Source organism: Stegostoma tigrinum, chromosome 44, assembly GCF_030684315.1.
Source record: "Stegostoma tigrinum isolate sSteTig4 chromosome 44, sSteTig4.hap1, whole genome shotgun sequence".
Classification (NCBI taxonomy): Eukaryota; Metazoa; Chordata; class Chondrichthyes; order Orectolobiformes; family Stegostomatidae; genus Stegostoma; species Stegostoma tigrinum.
Window position 1 is genome coordinate 2733242 of NC_081397.1, and position 27296 is coordinate 2760537.

Genomic DNA, 27296 nt, shown 5'->3' on the forward strand with positions numbered 1-27296 from the left:
TTCTTTACTCTCCATCTTCGGTCCGCCTCCCCCTCTCTCCCTATTTTTTCCAGTTCCCTCCCCCCATCCCCCTCTCTGATGAAGGGTCTAGGCCCGAAACTTCAGCTTTTGTGCTCCTGAGATGCTGCTTGGCCTGCTGTGTTCATCCAGCCTCACATTTTATTATCTTGGAATTCTCCAGCATCTGCAGTTCCCATTATCTGCGAGGCTTGTCAGTGTCTGCACAGAGATTCAGTCTGATTGCCAGAATGAGACCGGGTGGAGGGACATTTAAGGCTTTAAAGATTGTGATTTATTTCACAAACACATTTGCTCAGTGATCCAAGTGTATGTAGAGTGGGACCTGTCAAAAACCATTATCAATGAAAGAAACTTTAAATATTAATTTGCTGTTTATTTTTCGGCATTTCCTGGAACATCCAAGAAGGAGAAAAGACAAGATCCTGGTTTGATTCAATTTGATTCTTATGCACTGAATGTTTCTAATCCGACATGGGGACAATAAACTGGGAGGTTCAGGAGTAATGCTCGTGTCTCTGGGTCTCAGGAAACCAGATTGTAAACTACAGACAATACAGTCAGTACTACAATCCGAGTTTATGTCTATAAAGGTGCATATTGAATGGTGTATGTCAGTCTCAGTATCAGTGATGTGGAATTCACCCTGACTCTTTTTATTTGTCTCTCTCTGACCCCAGTCAGTGAGGTACTGGTCTCACAGCTTCTTGAGGTGATGGCTCACCTCTGCCATCGGTGTAAACCACTCCCTCATTTTTCTTAATCTACGATCAACCTCTTTCTCACATCAATCTGTCCCCACTCTCTACCAACTCATAACGAACTGCAGCAATCTGAAGCAAATCTGATGAGTGTCTGTCTAAAAGGCTTACGTAACCAGAAGCATTTTAATGTTTTTGTCAGAGTTATTGATTAAAGTTTTTTCTTAGTTGTTATTGAAGGAATACGTTCACTGCCCCTCTTCCCAAAATGCTGCTCAATGTGTTTATTTTCTCTTCATCTTCAATGATTTTTGGCAGTTCACCTGGACAACTGAAATCACTGCAGGGTACAGGGCCTGGACTGAACGTGATAGCCTATACATTTCAATTCATAACCACCACTCCTCTCATTATAGGGACATTCCTATAGTCACTGTCCCTCCCTTTAAATAGCCGCTCTCCAGGATGAAATCTCACAGACTGTTTCCCAGTATCCACCTCATGCTCAGTGAGAGTGTGAGCGATGATTATGCTCAGTGTCTGTGAAGTATCCTAACATTCCCCATTGGGTATCTGAAAGTTACAGCTACAATTCAATCAGACACACCAAGATAAACATCTCGGGTCAATTTGAGTTGAAAGTTACCAATGATTTTAGCAACAATATCTACAGCTGAGAAATGAGCAGAAAAAAAACTTATCATTTTGGCATAAAACAGGTGTTTTAGATTATTAAATTAGAAATGGCAAAGCTTCTGTGAGGCTACTGATTTATAATGGCCGTTCCTCAGTAGGCGATGTACATTCAGACATCCTCAACATCATGTGTTCTCGCAGGTGGCATCTGCTGTATCCACTTGGGTAAGCAGACCGTACCATTGAGCAGCTACTCATCAGTGAAAGCAAACTGATAGCCTGAAGATAAAAGGCACGGCCCATTGATTGACTGATTGATCCATTTGTGTCAGCCTGGATGGTGAGTGCCTTTAAAGACAGAGTTGTCTCGCAATTTTGGGAATGTGCACAATTAATGGGCAGGTAAATTACGGAGAATTTACAGCAAATGCATGGCGTCATCGCTCATTCATTGTCTTATTTACCCGCCCATTAATTGTGTGCATTTCCAAAATTGCTGGACAGCTCTGCCTTTAAATATTTTTGCCATTGGTATAGTTGATGTTGAAGATACAATGTTTATGTTAATTAATAAGTTAAACATTGCCAGTGGATGAGTTGCTCACTATTTACAGTAGAAGTAACACAATGAATCTTATAGCAATTAGTAAGACCTAACTTCCTTTTGTATCTCCAGTGATTTGGGCAGTGGGCAATGTAAAACGAGCACCAGAATTTGATAGGGATTGCAATGAATAAAATGGATAACAGAATCCGAGCAGCCCTTAGAGATAAACAAGTGTGGGAAAGAATACAACTGTTGACTTTGGAAAGTGAATTAATGGGATGCATTGTTAGATCCCAAGATCTGATGATTGCAATGCCTGGTGAACACCATGAGATCATGGGGAAACTCGGGATGTCCATCATTGATCAGGTGTTTCACAGGATTGGATGTAGATGAAGGGTGAAGGAACAATGACAGTGTTGCTATAATTATTGTAACACAAGCTGTCTAAGAATACAGCTTCCCACTGGGGAAATCTGAGCATCTTTGGCGTCTCTGAGCTGTATGTTATGACAGCGACTGGCTCCAACATAAAGGCCAGTATCAGGGGGAGCAGTGTCTGTCCTATTCCGATTGTGCGGGAAAGAGTTCGAATAAAACTGAACACAGAACTCCAGGCTGCTCTTTGGCACCTCTCCTCAACAACTGGCACTGGAGCAGTGTACTGCACCTTTCTGCTACCGCCTACGTGGGGCCTAATTAGTTGAGTATATTTAATTTTACCACCCTTTAGGGAGAGGGCAAACCCTGCAGCTAATCCTAGCTGTCAGTTGCAGGACAGAAGAACTAAGAGGGACAATGCATTTGCGCTGTGTTCAGTTGACAATCGAAAGGCCTGGTCCTCACCAGGAAGATTTGAGCCTCACAGCAGGACAGCGCTGACGAGAGTCCTTCCCAGGGAGAATTGAGTCCCACTGCTAGATGTCTCGGTTGAAGATAACTTCGTCCTCGCTGTGGAAAATAAGAGCCCCGCAAACAGGACAAGTGAATCCTCACCGAGAAAAGTTGGATTGTTTTTTTGCTGAGAGAAGGTGGGTTAATTACAACAGAAAGATGGAATGATACAGTGGTTGAATGAAAAAGCATGCACAGAAGATGATTCTGGGTGTATCACAGAATGTCATAAATGCTGACACATTGTCACGACTTCGCTGAAGGATGATGGATGTGTGGTGGATAAAACAGCCTGAGAGGGTCTGCAGTATTAGCTGTTTGCATTCACAGATTTGGTGTGGTATATATATATATATATTTTCGAGTACTAATATCCTGAGGTGAAAGTCTTTGAAAATGGAGCCATCCTTGTTTGTCGACAGTGTCCTTTTTTTAAGGGTTGAGGTACGCTGGCACTGTGCTTTTTTCAGCATTTTCCTCCACCTTGATCCTCTTGCAGAGACGTGTTGCCAGTGGTGATATAATATCTTCATCCAAAGCTGTGGGCGAACAGCTTTGACTTCCCTGAGATTGTTTTTTATTCCACAAAAGAAGCATGAGAAGCACAGACCAGGGTTTCAGTTTGGCTTTCAGTTCATAGATCATAGAATAGAATCCCTACAGTGTGGAAACAGGCCCTTCAGCCCAAAATGCCAACACTGACACTAAGACCATAAAACACAGACCCATCTCCCTACAAAACCAAATAATCTACACATCCATGAACACTACTGGGGCAATTTAGCATTGCCAATCGACCCAGCATGAGCATCTTTTGGACTGTGGGAGGAAACCGGAGAACCTGGAGGAAACCTGCACAGAATCAGAGAGAATGTGCATGCTCTACACCGACAGTCGCCTCAGAGTGGAATCAAACCCAGGTCCCGGTGCTGTGGGGCAGCAGAGCTAATCACTGTGCCACTGTGCCACCATGCTGCCCCATGCCAAAGTGGAGAACAGGGGAATGTTGCGGTTGGGTGTTTTGGTTTGCAGTTGCTAAATACAGCTGTGACTACTTTTGAGTTCTTTCTCTGCCGCTAGACTGTTTCATTTGCTGATTATTTCTCCTCCATTGGAGAAAATCTGCTTTACTGAATTTGCCTTTGCCAAGTATTTTTTTTATGAGATGCTGCTATCATGGAACACTTGATAAGTAGTAGTTAAATACAATTATTTTGTTCAGTATTTCAACCCAGTTAAAGACATGCCAATTCCATTTTTTTCCCAAAAAAATATTGTCACTGTGATGTACAAATAAAGTGTGTTTTGCTTAAAGCCAAGTAATTCAATCGTATCTGGAATGCACCGCCTTAACTAAGATAAAAGTTAAGGATTGTACGATCTCCTTGGTATACTTTGAGGGGAGTTTTGATCTCGTCCACAAAATTAAACCTATGCCACTGGCCATTGCTCACTTCATTAAGGGGAAATGTTTCTTCCTATCTGCTCTATGTCCCTCTTAATTTAGAACATCTCAATCACATTACCTCAATCTCATCCGGTACAATTAAAAAGAAAAACAGTTTATTCATTCATTCTTAATGAATGGCCAGTGTCCTCTGGAGTTCAGAATGAACATCATTGAAATATTTGAGACCCTGAGGGAGCCTGACCAGCTGGACGTTGAAAGGACAATCTAAAACTAGGATTAAAAATGAAGGTACATACCTCTCATCCCCACCTCCTTGACCTGACACATCCTGTCCATCTGCTGTCCCAGCTATCCTACCTTCCCAACTCACTGACCAATCCTCAGCAGCCCCGACCTGCACTCAGTGATCACCTTCCCAAAGACCATCCCCAGCACCACCTCTCCTCTCTCTATTATTTCTGAGCACACTTCTCCATCCCACATTTCTGAAGAAGGGTCCTGACCCAAAATGTCAACTTTCCTGCCCCTCCTATGCTGCCTGGCCTGCTGTGTTCCTCCAGATCCAAACTGTGTTATCTCTGACTCCAACATTGGCAGTTTTTACTATCACTGGGAAAACATTTGTTTTGCCCAGCCCTACTGAACCTCCTCTTCCTCAAAAGGCAGGAGATGTAGAATCTTCAAATGTTTCTAAAGTTGAGGAATATGGATTCTTGTTTCACACAAATTGGTGGGGATTACACAAGGGATGTAGAATTGCTGAAGCAACTCAGCCGGTCTGGCAGGGTGGGTGGAGAGAAGGCATAGGTTAGGTTTTGAGTCCAATGACCCTTCTCCAGATTGGACATGACATGCTTCAGTGTGTTCTCGGCTCGTTGAAAACTGACCCTGAATTGTTTCACCCGATTCCTGATCTGCTTTACACTATTGACAATTGTCTGCTTCAACACGCAGCCTTAGGCTGTCCATTACTTCCTTCAGCCTATTTTCCCCCCAACCAGCATTGTGATTTCACCTTCCCAATTCCTGAGTTCCACACATTGGCTCACTGCACATGTCCCATGATGTATCCTCCCTCAGTACAGGTACGAGATACTCCTTTGACACTAATGCATCTGTCTATCTTGGATCACAGCGTTCTTTCAAGCTGTTCTTTTCAGATTCCAGTAAATATAATTAAGAGAATGATCCACAGCAGCAATTTGCTGAAATGTGAATGCTTATTGCATAATAATATATGATTATAATAGCAATAGTAAATTATTACACAGGCAATAATGAATGAAAAAGAAGAGAGGGGTGAAAAAAATAAAGCAAGAAACCTCATGGCTTTCAAGAAAATATCTACAAGTCTCATGTTCTCAGAGATAGTAAGAACTGGAGCCAGAGAGAACACAGTGTGGAGCTGGAGGAACACCGCAGGCCAGGAAGCATCAGAGGAGCAGGTAAGTTGACATTTTGGGTCAGGTCTCTTCTTCAGAAATGGAAAGAGGGAAGGGACCTCAAAAATAGAGAGAGGGGGATGGTTTTAGGAAGGTAGGGTCTTGTTCTGCCCTTCAGGGAGCCCTCGATCGATGGTTAGTCCGGAGGACGAGGTTCATTTATGGCACCGTTCACGATCTCGGTCTGAATTTGAAGTCCAGCAGCAGCTGTAGCAGCCTGGAGAGAAATTCTGTCTTTCACACAGCGTGCCAAACATGCAGCATAAAGAAAGCAGGCAGTAAGGCAAAACTGCTGCCTGGTACGGACAACACAGGATGGGAAAACAAGTGCGGGCGTCGTCTTCGGCTCAGAAAGGAATGTTCGCAGGACTCAGAGGTTCGCAACTGGTTGAGTATTATTCAAAACTCTCCCAGCCTATTTTCTGGTTCTGTGCAATCTATTTTCCCATGCAGCTGTTGAATGTCATCGTGAACTTGTAGCCCGCTTTGGCCATTCCTCTACGCTCCCCTTTATATCTCCTTCTGTTGACCTTATACATCGAAATCCTATAACACTCAGCTGCCTGTCCCTCTTTCAAAAAAATCTGTCATTGCAATAATGTCATCATTCCAGGTACTAACAAAACTCGAAGGTCATTTCCTTGAATATTCCTCTTCCTGCACTGAAACATTTCTCACCCAACTCCTCTGCTCTTCTCAGTAGCGTTTCCCTGTCTGTTCTTGGTCTTCGTCACGTTTGCCTTGGTTTCTAACTCTCCCTCAACTTCTGCATCTATTGCTCTTCTCCTCTGGTTCCCATGCCCCTGCCACACTAGTTTAACCCCCACTCCGCCAAAACCTCTCTGTGTGATGGGTGAGCTTCACTTCCCCTGTGTTGACTGGGACTAACTTTGTGCTGGGGGCTTGGATGGGGCAGAACTTAAAAAGACTATTCAGGAGGATTTCTTGACACACTTTATAAACAGTTCAACCAGGGAAGGCGTTACATTGTACCTGATGTTGGGAAATGAACCCTTCTGGGGGACTGAAGTTTCAGTCGGGGAGCATTTTGGGAATAGTGAGCATAATACCATGAGTTTTAAGATACTACTGGATAGGAATAACAAATGCCCCTGAGTGAGCATGTTAAATTGGGGCAAGGTGAACTCCAACAATATCAGGCAGGAACTGGAGAATCCTGATAGGAGGCCACTGTTTGTGGGTAAATCCACGTCGGACATGTGGGAGTATTTCAAATGCCAGCTGATTTGAAGAGCAGATAATCCCCACTCTTGCTGTCCCCAAGATACCAGTTCCAGGTGCAACCCATCCAGATGGCATATGCCCAGATCTAGCCTCAATCCAAATCTGAATCCCTCCCCACTAACCACATTTTTCAGCGATGCGTTCATCACATATATCCTGCAGTTTCTGATCTGACTAGCTCATGGCACTATTCCTGACGTCCCACATTTCAACTTTCTTCCAAATTCTCCATATTCTGCTCTTAGGACCTCATTCCTTCTATTTATTTTGACCTATATTGTTAGAACCAACATACACCATGGCCAGTGGTTCTCCCATCTTTCCCTCCAGAATCTCCTGCAACCGCACGGATACATCCAGGACCCGAGCACCAGAGAGGTAACACATCATCCTGGACTCAAGTTTGTGACAGAAATGTCTGTATTTTCCCTTTAGCATTGAATCTCCTCAAACTTGAGCATATCGATGGTTGTTCCATCCTCCTTCTGCAGCAGATCTGGTTCCATGAATTTGGCTGCTACTGTCGTCCCATAAGAGGGCAATCCCCTCAAGCATATCCAGGACAAGGGCATCAGTTTTGCAGGGTGATAGTCGCAGGAGATTTTTGCACTGCCAGCTTAGCCCTCCTGTTCTGCCTGGTGGCCACCCATTCCTTTTCCTGCCTGTAGAGCCTGTGGTGTGATGACCTTCCACCACACTCTCGGTACTGTCTGCAGATGCTGCTCCAAATCTGAAACCCGAGCTCCCAGGAGCTGCAAGTGGAAACAAATCTTTCACACATGCAGGTCCCAGGCACTGGGAATATGCTTCCCACATCGAGACAGAGGAGCAGCCTCCGATTTGGAGCTCACCTGCCACGTCTTACCTTTTTAATTTAAATGATCCAAACAGTGTCAAATACTTGTAATACTCGATCGAAGCTGTTGGTGTTTCTCCAAATTACCAGTTACTCGCCAACAACAGATTCCAGAAGTTGTTGAGCCTCAGGCTCCTTCACCCACTGGAACTCTCACTGCTCACCTTCCTCTCACAATATTCCTCTCTCTTCACCTTTTCCGTCTCCCTCTTTAAGTAGAGGAGGAAAGGACAGGGGGAGGACAGGGAAATGAAAGCACTGCAGTGATGTGATCTTTGGTGCGGCTAATCCTTACCATCAAGTACACCCACCAGACCCTTCACACTCACTCTGACAAAATGTACATCAGAATGCCGTGTCTCAGCGCTCTCTGGTTGGACAATTAACCTTTGACTGATTCAGTTTAGATTTTTTTTTAATATCCGACATTGTCATGTTGACATTGCTGCTGTGGGCCGCTTTCAATTTCATATTTATTTGAAGTTGCCTTTTACTGCAAATCAGTATGGTGCATTGTGAACTTATGTCCTCCCTGTTAAAAGAAAATAAATCTGCTGTGTAGCTGAATTGACATCACATCCGCAATATATTTGCTGTCTCCAGAAACCGGGAATTCAAAAAATGCATGAGAAATCAAAAAGGCGAGTTCTATCAACAATGGGATTTCCTCGTTGTAAAAAAAGATTTCCTTGTAGTTCTGATTCGAACACAGAAGGATCATCAACAATGTACAATTCGATGCCAGAAATCAACCAAACTACATTCCAGACTCAGGGTAGATTGGATTTTTAACCCGTTGCTGCCTTTATATTTCATTCTGTCCCCGACAAACTAACAATGGCACACATTTTATCTTCCCATCGAGTCGATAATGCACTGTAGGCTCTGAGTCAGATCGATAATCACACTCACCAGTTAAAGTGGTAAATTCACACTTCTTTCTGGTGCGTATATCCTAATTGTACTTCAAAGTGTTGCTCATGATATCTTCCAAAAAGGTACATTGGATGCTGTGGGAATTTAGGTTGCTGCAAAAAAATCTATACACTGACTGAACATGGGAGCAATTCAAGCATGTGGTGAAATATCTAGATTTATTAATGATTTAATTTAGTAAGTATAATTTCTACATTATATAATTGGTAAAGCCCACAATTAAGAGGGGAAGTGCTCGCTGAGAGACCAGACAAATCAATTCTGGGAGAACAAAACTGTAAAAGGTGGACAAAAACAGAAGTTGCGGGAAAACCCAGCAGGTCTGGACCATCTGTGAAGAAATAGAGAAATCAGAGTTAACATTTTGGGCGAACGTTTGGTGAAGGGTCACCGAATCCGAAACATGAACTCTGATTTTTTTTTTCTTCACAGAGACTTTCCAGCAAATTCTGCTTTTGTCCCTGATTTATAGTATCCGCAGTTCTTTGGGTTTTTATTTGCACAGATCATTATTCTATGCGTTAGTTTTCTGTTGGAAGTATAAGGGGAACGCAAAAGAATATGAGCTAATAGCCTTTTTGGTGCAGCATCAACAATTAACTGAGGTTTGAGAAGTGTTAGCAAGGACATCAATCTCTGGGTTCTGTCTGTGTATGCCTGCATTTGGAGACTGATACAGACTGATCATCGAGTCCATTAAACCAATTAGAAATTCATCTCACCTGGGCAAGGTCAGTCATCATTTAATGCTTCAATTGATTAGACTATAGGTGTGAGGCTTTGAAGAATTATTGAGCAGTTTTCAGTGATTCAAATGCCAATGTGAAAGTTTGAAGTTATGCAGCTTGCAAACAGGAGTGGCCTAACCTGGAGGCTTTGGAAAGAGACTGACAATTTGAGTGTTGGTCTGCATCCTGAGCTGAAGCAGAAAACAAAAGCTTAGTATGTCTACGAGGTTGCTACATGACTTCAATAACAATAATAATGAATTAAAGTTTCTTCAGTTATTGCAATAGGCTGTTTTCTGTCACCTTGTTGGTTTGTCTCAAATGAACAAACCAATTTCAGAACTTGTGTGTAAGATCCCCTGAAACTTCCACTTGCTGCATCTCTGCCCTTCCCCAGCTCTAATTCCTTCATCTTACTGTGACTCGCACTGGCCTCAGAAACCTCCCTATCTCTGCCTCTTTCTACAGCACTTTGCAGTTTCCACAATCATCTCCAAGCTCACGATCTTCCCTCGATCAGCACCCTTCCTCAATATTTTCTGCACGGTCAAATTAATGGTCTTTTAGTCAATCGAAAAATCAGAGTAGGCTCTTTGTTCAGTAGATTTCAGCTGCTGTAAAAAATCACTCGAAGGATACTTTGTAAGATCACTTTGGTGACTCGCTGCACATAACTTCAAGATCAATATCTACATGTAGACACTGCATCATTTTATCCAAGTGCTCCATTAGGTCTATCAGCTGTAATGATTCTTTGGTATGTTGTACTGTACAAGGTAGATTTAAATATTCTAGTCCAACCTTTGCTATTTTCACAATTGAACCCTTGACACTTCTTATGAATCCCTTTCGGACTGTGTAAATGTTCTGGTGCGACATTGAGCAGAGTAATACAGCTGTTTGCTCAGGGACTAAGCAATGTCAGTCCCCAAGGATTCCACTTGCGTCACTGGGACAGAGAGAGCGCGGTTGGTCTATTTATAGGGCAATCCTTGTAATGGCTTACACAGTATATTTGGACACCAACGAGGATAAGTGAATCCAGACTCAGACAGAAGAGAAGCTAAGAATCAAGGCTTTGAAATCTTATGGAAATCTGTGGGAATCCAAAAGCAGTGATTGAAACTTAACAGCAATGGATCAGAATCTGAGTGCAGCCCAATGGACTGGTACAGCAACACACCAGGTTCTGAGCAAAGGAGCTTGGAACGTTTCATCAAGTGTTCAGGATCTCGGTACAAAAAAATGCAATGCGACACCAACCAGTAGAGATTTATCCTGGACTATTCACTTTCTTTCTCTGTTTTACAATCGGATATCAGTAGCCTGGCGGATCCAATATATACATTATATTGTTCAATGCTTCTACGATCCTACCCTTGCAATTGTTGGTGTTCCACGTAAGTAACAACAGCTGTTTATTTTATTTTCTATGAACAAAGTTTAACTGGATTATTATTCATGTGGTTCATTGCAGCATTATTGATGAGATTGGTGTTTCTGAGATGATTCCATAGAAAGTTGTAATTTTAGAATCCACTGCTTTATTCTTGTTTCTGTTAACTAACTTCCTTTTTTTTGGTTTCAGGTGGTAGGTGTCAGCATTCAATTTGTATGTTTGTAAACCTTACTATTCTCCATTGTTGATCTTCTTATTTTCGTGCTGGGAACACCAAACCATTCTCTCCAGTATTCACCAAAGCCATGGTTTGCCGTCAGATTCTATCAAATAAGTAAATAATACTATTTTACATCTGCATGTCTGTGGCAATGTTTTCAGGCCCACTTTAACAGTTTGTGCCATCCTAATTTCTGTTATTATGTGTTCAGCTTGTTATTGGCAAATATGTGTTTTTCATCTAATTACTGGATCTTTCAAGAATGGAAATGACTTCCCTGCAATATAAATGAAAAAAAATCCAGAAACCTTCTTCGGAACACTTTTTTCAACATGTTACAATTATGCATTTTAATGCTTGATGGGTAAAATAGAATTTCTCCCAGCCACTTTGGATTCTTTTATCAGTTGTGTTACTGCCCAATCACATTATTATTAATCATAACCAACCTAGAGAAACAGTTCTGCATCAAATAAATCATCAAGTAAATTAATTCTCCTCTTAATCTTCTCAACTCAAAACTGAACTATCCTATTTTGCGCATTCTCCTCTGTAAATGCATAATATGTCCTCAGGGGAAAAAAAACTTCCTTTGTATGATTTATCACTCTCTCTGCATTCTTCACATCATCACTCCTGGCACCCCTTCTACAACAGCCAGCCAATGACACTCAGATAAGATCAAGGGTATTCTGTCGAACTTTCAGAGCATCTACCTTGTTGCCTACAGTTCTGTTCACCATACTACTAGAAGAATGTGGTTGATGCTTTGAGAGGATAGCGATAAAGGTTTAGCAGGACATTGCTTGGTATGGCTGGATTTTACCTCTGATTAAGAGACTAATTGGAATAGATTAGCTTTGTTTTCAATGAAGCAGGAGTTGAGATTCATAAGATTGGAAATCTCATGGATGGAGTGGAAAATGTTAGGCTTTTCCAAAGGTGGGGAGGGGGGCTCCATTACGAGAGGGCACACATTCAAGGCGCGAGGGGCAATTTTAAAAGAGATGTGCGAGGTAAGTTTTTCGCACAAAGGGTGGAGAGTACCTGGAACACACTGCCAGAGGAGGTGGAGGAAGCTGGCACAATAGCAGCATTTGAAAATCACCTGGAAGAATACATGAATGGGAAGAACATGGGGGAATACAAATCCTGTAAGTGAAGGCACCCTTCGCTGGGAAGGGCAAAATGTGAAGGTACAGGCCTGGATGTTCTGCTCCTGTGCTGGATTGTTCTTTGTTCTTTAAGTTTTTCTCATTTCCTAAACAAAATATGTGCATGTTTGTTACTCTTACTTCCAGTGAACTTTGTGACAATTCTGATTCTGTCCCGTGGGAAGTGTGATCTGTCCAAATGTGTCACTCTCTACCTGGTGGCTATGGCAGTTGCGGACCTACTGGTTATTATCTTCGATCTCATCTTCAGACACATTCCAATTGTTTACCGTGATGAGTTCCATTTCTTGTTTTCTATCCCCATGTGCAATATCCACGCTGTCGTGCTTTATGCAGCCACTGACTGTTCTGTTTGGTTCACCGTCAGTTTCACCTTCGATCGCCTTATTGCCATTTGCTGTCAGAAGCTGAAAAGCAAATACTGCACTGAACGAACAGCCGCTATGGCTCTGGGAACGGTGACTGCTTTGAGCTGCATGAAGAACATTTCCTGGTATTTCATGCTAATGGGTAACTATTATCAGATCAACTTACCCTGGTTTTGTCTCTTAAGGAAAAATGTTTTAAAGTCTGTGCTCTGGGTGACGATTGAATTTTTACATCATATATTAACACCGTGCTGCCCTTTCATCTTGATTTTGTTGTTCAATGCAATAACTGTGAAAAATATTTTATTGACAAGCAGAGCCCGTAGAAGACTGCATGCTTCTCGTAGTGGCAGAGATCCAGAGATGGAGAATCGGAGGAAATCCATCAATTTACTCTTCATTCTCTCAGCTAATTTCATTATCTTATGGTCAACCTTAATGGTGTTTTCTATTTGGTATCGGATGTTTTCTTTGGGGTATTATTCTGTATCATTGCTTCCTTTTGTGCTTGAGTTGGGATTCATGCTTCAGCTCCGGAGTTGCTGTACGAACACTGGTATTTATGCTGTAACTCAGACAAAATTCAGAAAGAATTTGGTGAATGTCGTAAAATTCCCCTTTACTGCAATCATTAAATCAATTGTGAGATAAGGATGGAATGAATGAAAAATTGGTCTTTTTCCCAAATATTTTGCTGAGGTTTGTGGGAATTGAGACAACAACAAATGTGTGTTTCATTTTAAATCTGAATGAAATCAAATAGGGTTCTGTCCCTGTCTAAATGATTAAGATAGACAAAAAGTGGAACAGTAAATGCGGCAGCAGGATTAAATCCTACTCTGATGGTGACCATGAGACAATTGGTGACAATGAGGGAAAAAAGATTACCGCCACATCACTCTTCCCTTGGTTATCAGTAAACTGAGGAAATCTGTCATCAACAGAGCAATGAAGGAGCACTTGCTCAGTAACAACCTGCTCACTGGGGTCCTGTTTTGGTTTCTAACCCCTTCTGCCCAGACCTCATCACAGCCTTGACAATGGAGAATACTTGTACAGCTGGTGAACATGACTCCCCATCGCATTGATGCTATTTTTGATGGTTATTGCAGAAATTATGTGGTTTAATTCCAGCGTCAGGTGACTGCGAGTGTGGAAATTGCATGTTCATCTGTCTCCACATGGACACTTCGGTTTCTTCTTGGAGTCCAAGGATGTGCGGGTTAGGGTGGATTGGCCATGCTACATTGTCCTGTTGTGCCCAGGGATATGCAGGTTAGGGTGGGATTGGCCATGATACATTGTCCTGTAGTGCCCAGGGATGTGCGGGTTAGGGTGGATTGTCCATGCTAAATTGTCCCGTAGTGCCCAGGATGTGCTGGTTAGGTTGGATTGGCCATGCTAAATTCCCCCGTTGCGCCCAGGGATATGCAGGTTAGGGTGGATTGGCCGTACTAAATTGTCCCATAATACCCAGGGATGTGCGGATTACTGGGTGATTAACCATAGAAAATGCATGGTTAGGGGTATAGGGTTTGGTCGGTGGGTTGTTCTGGGTAGGATGATCATTTGCGGGCCTGTACAGTCTTGGCAAGCCAAATGGCCTTTGTCTTCATCTTTGGCATTCTATGAATCCACGAACATGACCTACCTGGTTCCTTCTCCCAAAGGGTGTCACCTCAGATGTGTCAGTGTTTCGTTGCATCAGCTACTGACCTGCACACTGGATCATACTGTTTATATCCTCTTGTAACCTAATGCACTCCTCTTCACTGTCTACCACCTGGCCAATTATTGTGTCTTCCTCAAAAATACCTGTCTTTATTTCCACGTTCTCAACTAAGTTATGTTTTGAACATAATAGCAATGGAACCAGCACTAATCCCAATGGTAAGTCACTGCAAACCTTCTCCAAGCAGCTTTCCACCATCGCGCAATATCTCCTGTAAAGAAGACAAATTTGAATCCAAATTTGCGACCGTATCCTGATATCCTGAGCTTTCATCTTCTTCTTCAGTCTCCCCAAGGGCCCTCATGGAAAGCCTTGCTGAAATCTAACTGAACGATAGAGAATGTCCTCCCATTATCTGAACTCCTGGTCATCTCCTCACAAAAATTCCTGCAGATTTATTAGGCCTCCATCTGGCAGAGCCATTTGGAATAAACCTGATCAAAATTGCTTCTCCAAGTCCAAAGATGTGCAGGTCAGGAGGATTGGCTGGACTAAACTGGAAAGGTGAAGTGGATTAATCATGACAAATGCAGGGTTACAGGGGTAAGTTCGTGGTTTAGGCCTGAGTGGATTGCTGTTTGGAGTCAATGCCGACCTGATGGACTGAAAGGCCACCTTATATACTGCACAATTCTACAATGGTAAGGTTTTAAATGAGGATTAATTTTCTCCTTTACTATTTTTTTCCATTACTACTAGTGTTCGGCTCACTCGCCTATAGATCTCTGGTCTATCTATAATATCTTCCTTGCAAACTGGAACAACATTAGCTGTCATACAACACTCCCCTGTTGCCAGAGATGAGTTAAGATTTCATCAACACTCTTAAGTTTTATCCTTACCTCCCACAGCGACCTGCGATATACTTCATGTGGCCCTGGCATTCGCTCAATTTTAAATCCAACAAAATCTCCTATATGCTTCTTATATGCGTCAGACAAAAAAATCCACAACCCCATTTTGCACTTCAGCTTTCCCTCGCCGAGAGAAGCCATATGAAGTACTCATTTAACAGTCTGCCAAAGTCACTGCATTTCACCTGCTAAATAACCCATGGTCCCTTATGGGCTTTCCGCATTCCCTGGCCATTCCATTCCCTTGATATATTCGTTTAACATTTTGGGACGTTTCTCTCATCGTACCTACCAGTGTATTCACAGATGCCAATTGCTCTCCTAATTGATTTCTGGAGTTAACAATCCCCATGTTAGGAAGGGTAGATTAAACCCCTCTGGATATGAAAATTGAAACACAAGCCTCTCGTCTATGGGAGTAGAAGTCCGTTTCCAGTAATTAAACCCAAAACACCACTGAAACTCACCTCACCTCATCTTATTAGTATAACATTTGCAGAGAAGGGGAGGTTGAATGAAAGAAAATCCCTGATATTCAAGTAATAAGTAGCAAGTAACAATTTGTTGATTTAACCTGAACAGTGAACAATTTAACAGAGTTACTAACAAGCTGAACAATTCCCCCAGAACTATAAACTATTCCCTGATCGAACTGAATTCTACTGGCATGCTATTCCAATTAACACAAGCTCTACTTAAATAAAAAAAAGAACTATGGATGGTGCAAATCAGAAACAAAGCCAGAAGTTGCTGGAAAATCTCAACAGGTCTGGCAGGATCTGTGGCTGGTGATAGTGGTTGGGAAAACATCAGTTTTATATGCAGAAAATAGGGAGGGGTTGGTGTCGGGAGTAAATGATAGGATAGAGCCTAAAGAGAGAGAAAGACGGTTGTGCAGACTAAGGAGTCGAAAAAGATCAGGCGGGGAGGGTGAGTAGCTGTTAATGGGGACTGTTCGTGACTAACAACAGGTCGTGTAACGGCAGGCTCTGAATAGCAAGGCCTGGTGTGTGGGGTTGGGGACTGGGACATGGGAGGGTTTAGACCCTAAAAGTATTGAACTCAATATTGAGCCCGGAGGGCTACAGGGTCCCCAAAAACGGAAAATGAGGAATTGTTCTTCCAGCTTGCATTGAACTTTGCTGGAACACCGCAGCAAGCCAGAGACAAAGATGTTGGTCTGGGAAGAGGGTGGTGTGTTAAGCTGGCAGGCAACAGGTAATTCAGGGACTTACTTACAATCAGAACATAGATGTTCTGCGAAGCCGTCACCCATTATCACATAACCTGCTATTACACTGCATGTTATTGGTCACTAATAATGGCATTTCGCTCTCCCATCGATTTTCAATAGCCTTCTCCCTATTTTCTGCATACAAACTGATATTTTCCCAGCCACCATAACTTCTGAGGACGGGTCACCACACTAGAAATGTTAACGCTGTTTTTAATTCACCAATGTTGCCAGATCTGCTGAACTTTTCCAGCAACTTTGTTTTTGCTCCCACTTACAGAAACCCAATTAGGAAAGTAAATTAAAATTTAGTCCCTCAAAGCCTACATGCCTTTCGTCTGCTGTCCCCAATACATAAATGCCTACCGTCCGCTCACCTGGCTGTCATAGAACATAGAGCATAGAACAGTACAGCACAGTAAGGCCCTTCGGCCCCCGATGTTGTGCCGAACTTTTAACCTGATCCTCAGGTTTATCTATGGAACGCTTCACAAACTCATGGATGCTTTCTCTGTGATGTCTGTTGTGAGGTCTCTTGCCTGCAAGTGCTGTGGTACTTTTTATGGATAGATCGTGCTTTCTGAAGAGAGATCAGTGATTTCTTGTGACAGCCTGATTCTTATTTCTCAGATGGTGATTCAGTCTCACACCGATTTTCAAAACTCGTCTCCTTATGTATCTTGGCAGATTGGATTAGATTCCCTCCAGTGTGGAATCAGGCCCTTCGTCCCAACAAGTTCACACAGCCCCGTGAAGCCACCCAGACCCACACACCCCTGAACACCTCGGTCAATTTAGCATGGCCGATCCACCTAGTCTGTACATCTTTGGACTGTGGGAGGAAACCGGGGCACCCGGAGGAAACCCATGCAGACATAGGGAGATCATACAAACTCTGCACAGACAGTCACCCGAGGCTGGAATCGAACCCAGGTCCCTGGCGCTGTGAGACTGCTAGCCACTGAGCCACCATGCCGCCCCCCACACCATCACCACCCCACCCCACTCCGATCGCAATTATCTTACAACATTGATCTGAGGTTGTCAAAACCATCAGATGTAAATTCAGTTCGTTTTCAATCAATAAGTGCTCAGTGTAAATTAATTGGCTGATTCTGGCGAGTTGCCAAAACATCAAAACAAGTCTAAAGCTTCCAATCACACAGCCAATTGACACGTTTCAATTTTAGAACCATCTGTACGTCTTCAGCTGCTTAGGTACTTTTTCTGCATAAATCTCGAAGCTGAGAAAAACATTTTAAATCTCAATGGAGCCACGCACTCTTATCCCTTATGATTTTTAAACGAACAAATTCCAACATCCTGCCTTCTAATTCACAATTACTCTACACAACTTCGTAATACCTCCTCCCTGAAGGGAGTAAAAACACACCATTATCAAATGATGCCTTCATGTAAAAAAAATCTTCACACCAATGTCACGAGACACATAGGTCAGTAATCTAAAGTTGCATCTTTCATCCTAATTCTCATTTATATATTACATTGGACCATAATGGCTCTGTCTGGTCTGCACATTTTCTTTAAAACCAGCGATAATGCAGCTACAACGATATTTTAATGACCCATCATGTTATATCAATTAAAAGCCTGCAACTTAAGACTCGAGCAAAATAGTCTTGTATTCTAGCTCTGAAATCTTTCCAGAAAGGTGAGAGGGTTGTGTTCTAAGTGCACAGCCATCTCTGAAATATTATTTGTGACATAAACATCAAAATGTTGTTTGGCAATAACCGGCCGTGGTCTTTATTTTCACCTTAAGGTAATTACATTCAGTAATACATTTTGATTCCTTTTCCAAGGAGGTTTTTTTTATCCTTGAGGTATTACAACTGCCGATGTTGAACCTCCTCTCACCCACCTTCCTGCAAGAATGCTACTCCCCATTCCCAATTGTTCACCTCCTCTCACCCACCTTCCTGTGAGAATGTTATCCCATTTTCCCAAATCCTTTGCCTCCACCACCTCTGCTCCCAAGATGAGGCATTCCATCCCAGAAAACCGAGATGTCCTCATTTCCCAAGGGCCACTCCTCCCCATCCCCACAGTTTTCAAAAATACCCTCAACCACATCTCTAGCGTTTCCTGCACCTCATCCCTCACACCCACTCCCTGCAATATCAGCAAAGTCAGAATTGCCTGAGTCCTGACGTATCACCCTATCAACCTCTGGATTCAATGCTTCATTCCCTGCCACTTCTGCCACCTGCAATCTGACCCCACTACCAAGGATATATTTCCTCTCGACCCTTATCTGCCTTCTAGACCAAGCACTCTCTACACGACTCCTTCATCCGCTCCACAGTCCCCACTAGCCCCACTCCCCCGGCACCTTTCCCTGAAAACATAGGAGGTGTGGCATCTGCCCGTACACCTGCACCCTCACCTCCATCCCAGGCCCAAAGAAAACCTTCCGCATGAAGCAGATGTTCACCTTCACATCGGCTGCTGTGGCTGATTGTGCCCGTTGCTCCCAATGTGGCATCCTCTACATCAGGGAAATCAAGCGAGGCTTGGAAACCGATTTGTGGAGCATCTAGCTCTGTTTGTGACAAATGACAATAGCTCCCATTCACGAACCAGTTCAAACTTCCCTCCCACTCCTTGGACGACATGTCCATCCTGGGCCTCCTCCAGAGTCATGATGATGCCACATGAAAACTGGAGGCAAAACAAGTTGTGTTCCATCTGGGAACCCTACATCTCAATGGTCTCAATATGGACTTTACAAGGTTCAAAATCTCCCCAACCAACACCCCGCCCAACTCACCCCAAGACTAGCACCACCTCTCGACCCCGCCTCCTTGACATGTCTGTCATCCCTCCCACCTACCCGCTCCTTCCACCTCACTGACCAATGCCCAACCCAACTCCCTAACTGCACGCACTTTTACTGGCTCCATCCCTGTCTCCTTGACCTGTCCGTCTTCCCGCCCACCTACCCGCTCCTTCCACCTCACTGACCAATGCCCAACGCAACCTCCTTCCTGCACGCACTTTTACTGGCTCCATCCCCCCCTCCTTGACCTGTTCGTTTTCTCTCCACCTATCTGCTCTAGTATCCACCTTCTATCATCGGCTCCCCCCGCCCTTCTATTTATTTCAGAGCCCCATTCCCCTCCCCCATTTCTGAAGAAAGGTCCAGACCCAAAGCATCAGCTTTCCTATGCTTCTGATGCTGCCTGGCCTGCTGTGTTCATCCATTTCCAGACCAATTTATTCTCTGATGGCCTTTAGGGAAGGAAGCTGCCATTTTCATCTGGTCTTGCGTAATTGTGACTCCTGACCCACAGAAATGTGATTCATCAATTCATCGATTCATGGATGGTACAGCGCAGAAACAGACCCTTTGGTCCAATGTGCCCATGCCGACCAGCTCTGCCAATTTAATCTAGTCCCATTGGACAGCATTTGTCCCACACCACTCTCAATGCTTCGTATTCATGGAGAGGCAAGGGAGGACAGATCTTGTAACAGATCCTGTCATAACGGGCACATTGTTTGAAATACATTGAAACAGATGGCATGCATTTTGCCAGGACCAGATGGCTTGATGGCTAAAGGATTCCCCTGTCCAAAACAGGCAGAGTTTGAAAATGTGTTTCCTCTAATCAGTTAAATATTAACAAGGGGCTTAAGGACAGTGTAAAGGGGCAATCATTTAAAATGCAGGGTGCTATGAAATCTCTTCTCACATTGTGGTGAATGCCTATAATTACTTGTTTTAAATAGATCCGGAGGTGACAATGCTGAATGTATTTTGATACATGTTTAAACATTGCTAAACTATGAAAACTTGACACTGAACAGAATTTGAGTTCTGAGTCATGTCAGGGAAAGGTGCCGGGGGAGTGGGGCAAGTGGGGACTGTGGAGTGGATGAAGGAGTCTTGTAGAAATTGTACAAAGTCAGGGCAGGGTGGAAGATAGAACATAGAACATAGAACATTACAGCACAGTACAGGCCCTTCAGCCCTCGATGTTGTGCCGACCTGTCATACCGATCTCACGCCCATCTAACCTGCACTATTCCATGTACGTCCATATGCTTGTTCAATGACGACTTAAATGTACCTAAAGTTGGCGAATTTACTCCCGTTGCAGGCAAAGCGTTCCATTCCCTTACTACTCTCAGAGTAAAGAAACTACCTCTGACATCTGTCCTGTATCTTTCACCCCTCAATTTAAAGCGATGTCGCCTCGTGCTCGCCGTCACCATCCAAAGAAAAAGGCTCTCCCTATGCAGCTTATCTAACCCTCTGATTATTTTATATGTTTCAATTAAGTCACCTCTCAACCTTCTTCTCTCTCATGAAAACAGCCTCAAGTCCCTCAGCCTTTCCTCGTAAGACCTTCCCTCCATTCCAGGCATCCTTCTTCTGATGCAGTGACCAGAACTTTACACAACACTCCAAGTGCGGCCGCACCAGAGTTTTGTACAGCTTCACCATAACCTCTTGGTTCCAGAACTCGATCCTTCTATTAATAAAAGCTAACACATTGTATGCCTTCTTAACAGCCCTGTCACCCTGGGTGGCAACTTTCAAGGATCTGTGTACATGGGCACCGAGATCTCTCTGCTCATCTACACTACTAAGGATCTTACCATTAGCCCTGTACTTTGCCTTCTGGTTACGCCTACCAAAGTACATCACCTCACACTTGTCTGCATTAAACTCCATTTGCCACCTCTCAGCCCAGCTCTGCAGCTTATCTCTGTCGCTCTGCAACCTATAGCATCCTTCGTCACTATCCAGAGCTCGACTGACCTTAGTGTTGTCTGAAAATTTACTAACCCATCCTTCTACGCCCTCATCCAGGTCATTTGTAAAAATGACAAACAGCAGTGGACCCAACACCGACCCTTGCGGTACACCACCAGTAACTGGTCTCCAGGATGAATATTTCCCATCAACTACCACCCTCTGTCTTCTTTCAGCAAGCCAATTTCCGATCCAAACTGCTATATCTCCCACAATTCCATTCCTGCACATTTTGTACAATAGCCTATTGTGGGGAACCTTATCGAATGCCTTGCTGAAATCCATGTACACCACATCAACCGGTTTACTCTCATCTAGCTGTTTGGTCACCTTCTCAAAAAACTCAATAAGGTTTGTGAGGCACAACCTTCTCTTCACAAAACCGTGCTGACTATCCCTGGTCAATTTATTCTTTTCTAGATAATTATAAATCCTATCCCTTATAACCTTTTCCAACACTTTCCCAACAACTGAGGTAAGGCTCATTATGTCTATAACTACCAGGGCTGTCTCTACTCCCCTTCGTCAACACGGGAACCACATTTGCTATCCTCCAGTCATCTGGCACTATTCCTGTAGGCAAAGACGAGTCAAAGAGCAATGCCAAAGGCTCGGCAATCTCCTCCCTGGCTTCCCAGAGGATCCGAGGATAAATCTCTTCTGGCCCAGGGGACTTATCTATCTTCACCCTCTGTAGGATTTCTAATACCTCTTCCTTGTGAACCTCAATCCCACCTAGTCTAGTAGCCTGTACCTCAGTATTCTCCTCGACAACATTGTCATTTTCTAAAGTGAATACTGTTGAAAAATATTCATTTTGCACTTCCCCTATCTCATCTGACTCCACGCACAACTTACCACTACTATCCTTGATTGGGCCTAATCTTAATTTCGTCATTCTTTTATTCCTTAAATACCTATAGAAAGCCTTGGGGTTTACCCTGATCCTATCCACGAACAACTTCTCATGTCTCCTCCTGGCTCTTCTGAGCTCTCTCTTTAGGTCTTTCCTGGCTACCTCGTAGCCCTCAAGTGCCCTAAATGAGCCTTCACATCTCATCCTAACATAAGCCTTCTTCTTCCTCTTGACCAGAGATTCCACCTCCTTCATAAACCACTGCACCTGCACACTACAGCTTCCTCCCTGCCTGACAGGTACATACTTATCAAGTACACACAGGAGGTTTTCCTTTAATTATCTCCATATTTCTAATGTGCCCATCCCCTGCAGTTTCCTTCCCCATCCCATGCTCCCTAAATCTTGCCTAATCTCATTGTAATTGCTTTTCCCCCAGCTAAAACTCTTGCCCAGTCGTATGCACATATCCCTTTCCATCACTAAAGTCAACATAACAGAATTGTGATCGCTATCACCAAAGTGCTCACCTACTTCAAAATCTAACACCTGGCCAGGCTCATTACCCAGTACCAAATCTAACGTGGCTTCGTCCCTTGTTGGCCTATCTACATACTGTGTCAGGAATCCCTCCTGCACATGTTGCACAAAAACTGACCCATCCATAGTACTCCAACTATAGTGTTCCAAGTCAAAATTTGGAAAGTTGAAGTCCCCCACGACAACTACCTTGTCTCTCTTACTCCCATCGAGAATCATCTTTGCTATCCTTTCCTCTACAAATCTGGAACTATTGGGAGGCCTATAGAAAACTCCCAACAGGGTGACCTCTCCTTTCATGTTTCTAACCTCAGCCCACACTATCTCAGCTGACGAGTCCCCAAACATCCTTTCTGCAACTGTGATACTGTCCTTGACCGACAATGCCACACCTCTGCCCCTTTTACCATCTTCTCTGTTCTCACTGAAACATCTAAATCCCGGAACCTGCAACAACCATTCCTGTCCCTGCTCTATCCGTGTCTCCGAAATGGCCACAACATCGAAGTCCCAGGTGCTAACTCATGCTGCAAGTTCACCCACCTTATTCCGGATGCTCTTGGCATTGAAGTAGACACACTTCAATCCAACTTCTTGCTTGCAGGTGCCATCTTTCGTCCCTGAAACTTTATTTCGGACCTCCCTACTCTCAACCTTTTCTGTAGTCAAACTACAATTTTGGTGCCCATCCCCCTGCTGAATTAGTTTAAACCCACCCGAATAGCCTTAGCAAATTCTGCCCCCCTCCCCCGCAGGATATCGGTGCCCCTCTGGTTCAGCTGAAGACCATCTTACTTGTAGAGGTCCCACCTACCCCAGAAAGAGCCCTAATTATCCAAGAATCCAAAACCCTCCCTCCTGCGCCATCCCTGTTGCCTCGTGTTCAACTCCTCTCTCTCCCTATTCCTCACCGCACTAGCATGAGGCATGGGCAACAAACCGGAGACAACTCTGTTCAGCCTCGCTCTCAGCTTCCATCCTAGATTCCTGAATTTCTGCAGTAAATCCCCGTCTCTCTCCTACCGATGTCGTTGGTGCCAATGTAGACCACGACTTGGGGCTGCTCCCCCTCCCCCTTAAGGATCCCAAAAACACGATCATAGACATCACGCAGCCTGGCACCTGGAAGGCAACACACCAACCGTGAGTCTCTCTCGTCTCCACAGAACCTCCTATCTGTCCCCCTAACTATGGAGTCCCCAGTGACTAATACTCTGCTCCTCTTCCCCCTTCCCTTCTGAGCAGCAGGGACACTCTGTGCCAGAGACCTGTGCCCCACTGCTTTCCCCTGGTAAGTCGACCCCCAAAGAGTATCAAAAACGGTATACTTATTGTTGAGGGTAATGGCCACAGGGGATCCCTGCACTGCCTGCCGGTTCCCTTTCCGTCCCCTGACCGTAACCGATCTACATTTTTCCTGTACTTGAGGAGTGACTACCTCCCTGTAACTCCTCTCAGTAACCCCCTCTGCCTCCCGAATGATCCGAAGTTCATCCAGCTCCAGCTCCAGTTCCCTAACGCAGTTTTCAAGGAGCTGGAGTTGGCTGCACTTCCCGCAGGTGTCGTCAGCAGGGACACTAGTGGTGACCCTTATCTCCCACATTCTGCAGGAGGAACATTCAGCTGCCCTGACCTCCGTTCCCACTATTCTAAATTCCCAAGACTGTTAAAAAATAAAGAATAAAAAATAAACTTGTTACCTTACCAATCAGGCACACAGAACCTTTTTTTGTTTCAAGGAGGAGGATGGGTGGGAGACACTACACTGGTAGTGTTTCGGGTAACGCAACCACACAAATATATCACCTCACTCACTCACCAGTCCCGTGTCGGCTCCTGCTCAGCGTACCTCCGCCTATTCACGAGGTAAGGTTTTTATAGATGCAAAAACAGTGACTCACCGGCTTCCCGACAGGCTCCTGCTCCAAGCTCCCGCTCGCGCTGCTCCTGCAACCAGAAATGTATTCACACAGAGGGTGGTACCTAAATGAAATGAGCTGCCAGAGCAAGTGGTGGAGGTGAGTACAAATACAACATTTAAAAGACATTTCGACACAAACGATTTTGAGGATTATGAGCCAAATGCACGCAAATGGGACCAGGTGAGTTTGTGAAACCTGCTCAGCATAGATGAGAAGGGTCAAAGGGCCTGTTTCCATGCTATATGCCTCTGTGTATAAATATTGGGAAAATGGATGAAAGAACAGAGAGGTGGTTGCTTTTCACTGGTGCAGATTCAATGTGCCGAAGGGCCTTTCTTTGTGCTGCAGACCTCTCTGATGCTAGAATTCCATGTTAAGCACTCCATCAGAGGAAGTTAAAAGCATGGACAACAGGAGGAGGCAATTTACGCTATCCCACTTGCTCCATCCATTCAATGGGATCAGGGCAGATCATCCACCTCAGTTGCCTCTTCCCCTCACTTTCTCCCTTTGATCCCTTTAGCCCTGAGAACGATATCAAAATTCTTCTAGAAACCATTTGATATTTTGTGCTGTACATGCAGAAATCCCCACAGGATCAGCTTCCCAAGACCCTCTGCACCCCCGCAGGGTGGGAAAGTAATGATCTGGAACAGCTAGATAAAGCACTGAGCTTGGCCTCTTTCCCATTCAATTGATTCAAGCTATCGGATCAACCAAGGAAATGCACCAAGCCTCAAAGCTGACCTTTTCTCATGTAGCTAATTTGTCAATAAGACGTGAATATCATTGGCTAGGCCGATCACAGATTGCTCATCATGAATTCCCCTTGATGGTGCCCTGTCTTCCACATGCAACCCATGAGAATGTTATGTACCTGCAATGTTTGCAGTAAGAGAGATTTTGACCTGTGACGCTGAAGAAACGGCAGATATATTTCCAAGTGAGCACGGTGAGCGGCTCGGGGGGGACTTGCAGGGGCTTCGTGTTCCCACATGCCTGCAGCCCTTGTCCACCCAGATTGAAGTGGACATGTGTTTGGAAGGTGACATTATGCAGTGCATCTTGTAGACAGGGTTGCTGCAGTTGATCATTGTTGGTGGTGGAGGAAGTGGATGTTTATGGATGTGGTGCCAACCAACTGGGCTGCTTTGCCCCTGGATGGTGCTGAGCTTCTCAAGTGCTGTTGGAGCTGCATTCATCCAGACAAGTTGGGGGTATTCCATCACACTCTTGATTAGCACCTTGTTGATGACAAACAAGTTTTGGGGAGTCCAGAGGTGAGTACCAGAATTCCCAGCCTCTGATCTGTCTTGTAGTAATTATTTTGATATGGTGAGCCCAGTGCAGTTTCTGGTAAATTGTAACCCCCAGGAGATTAATAATAGGGGATTCAGTGATGGTTATACCATCCAATGTCAAGGGGCAAAGGTTAGATTCTCTCTCAAAGGTAATCCCCAGTATGTTGATACTGGTGGAATTAAGTGATGTTAATGCCATTGAACATCAAGGTGGTGCTGGTGAGATTCTCTCACGATGTTAATGTCGATAGTGTGGGGATTGGGGAGGGAAATAGTGACAGTAACGTCACTGACTGTTAAGGGGATGCAGTTGCACGATATTGCATTTGGCTCTGCATAGTTCAGACAAATCTTTCAAAGTGTGGATTTTACAACAGCCTGAGACTGTTGACCTTGGCAAAAATGTAAAATCTTGTTCGATTTATTTCTTTCCATCCATTATTATACTGTCACTGAAGATGACATCTGTAAAACAAAATAGACAAATTCAGCACCTGACCTTTTATTTTCTATTTGGCTTTGCTTTGTTCCAGTTTCCGTGGCCGGGGTTTTCCTCATCCTCCGAACGAATATTTCGGAGTTTCAAATTGGGAGTCATCTTGTTCTAGAGTGTGTATTGACCCTACTTTCAGTGGTACTTCCAACAGAAAGCCTTAAACAATGCCAGTGAGAATTACAACTTAAGCTCGGAAAGGAGAGAGCTGGCAATTCATTCCTTCCAGGCCCATCTCCAAGGTCGATACCAGTGTGCCGTGCTCAACAGGGGTCCCGGTTGCATGATATTTAATGTGACCAGTAATTCCATCAACCTCATGGTGCCAGGTTACCCGTTCTTCATCATTGATCTGTGCTTATTCTTCACTGGGCTCTGGCTGAAGACTTGACTTGAACCCTTGGGAAAATGGCTGTAGAAACTCATCTGCTCTGGCATCATCTGTGGAGACAGAGAGGCAGTAACAGAGTTAATGTTACTGGTTATAAATACAGAAAATGCTGGAAAAGAACTCACTGGGTCTCACAGCATCTGTGGAGAGAGTGAGAAACATCCTTCATCAGATAAGGGAGAGGATTTAAGTTCAGGAACAGGGATGTCAGGGTCATCTTTCTGCCATTACACAGCATAACCTGCAGTATTGTATGTGCAGTTTGGGGTCTCGTTATCTGAAAAAGAATGTTCTCACTACGGAAATTGTGCAGCGAGGGTTTCCCAGCCTGATTCCTGGGATGGTAGGACTAATGGATGAAGTGAGGCTGGATCACTGAAGCGGGGAGATTTCATAGCAACCTATGAAATCCTAACAGGACTGACAGCAATGCTGTTCCCAATAACTGGGAGTCTGCAAACAGGAAGTCACAGTCTAATTGAGATGGGGCAGGACTGAGATGAGGAGAAATGTCTTTATCAAGAGAGTGGGAAGCCTGTGAACAGGCTTCCTCAGAAAGTGGTTGGGGCCAGAACATGGAATGTTGTTCAGGAAGGAGTTGGATAGAGTTTTTA

General features: G+C 44.1%; 1 protein-coding gene and 1 pseudogene across 1 annotated transcript; both read left to right on the forward strand.

The window, feature by feature from the left end:
* Positions 1-27296, forward strand: part of LOC132206921 (uncharacterized) — a 1098881-nt pseudogene that overhangs the window by 118687 nt on the left and 952898 nt on the right.
* LOC132206869 (probable G-protein coupled receptor 139) lies at positions 10550-26682 on the forward strand. The gene is made up of 3 exons (XM_059641978.1): positions 10550-10814; positions 12335-13218; positions 26431-26682. Exons 1-3 carry the CDS (start codon positions 10550-10552, stop codon positions 26680-26682), a joined length of 1401 nt encoding a protein of 466 aa, XP_059497961.1.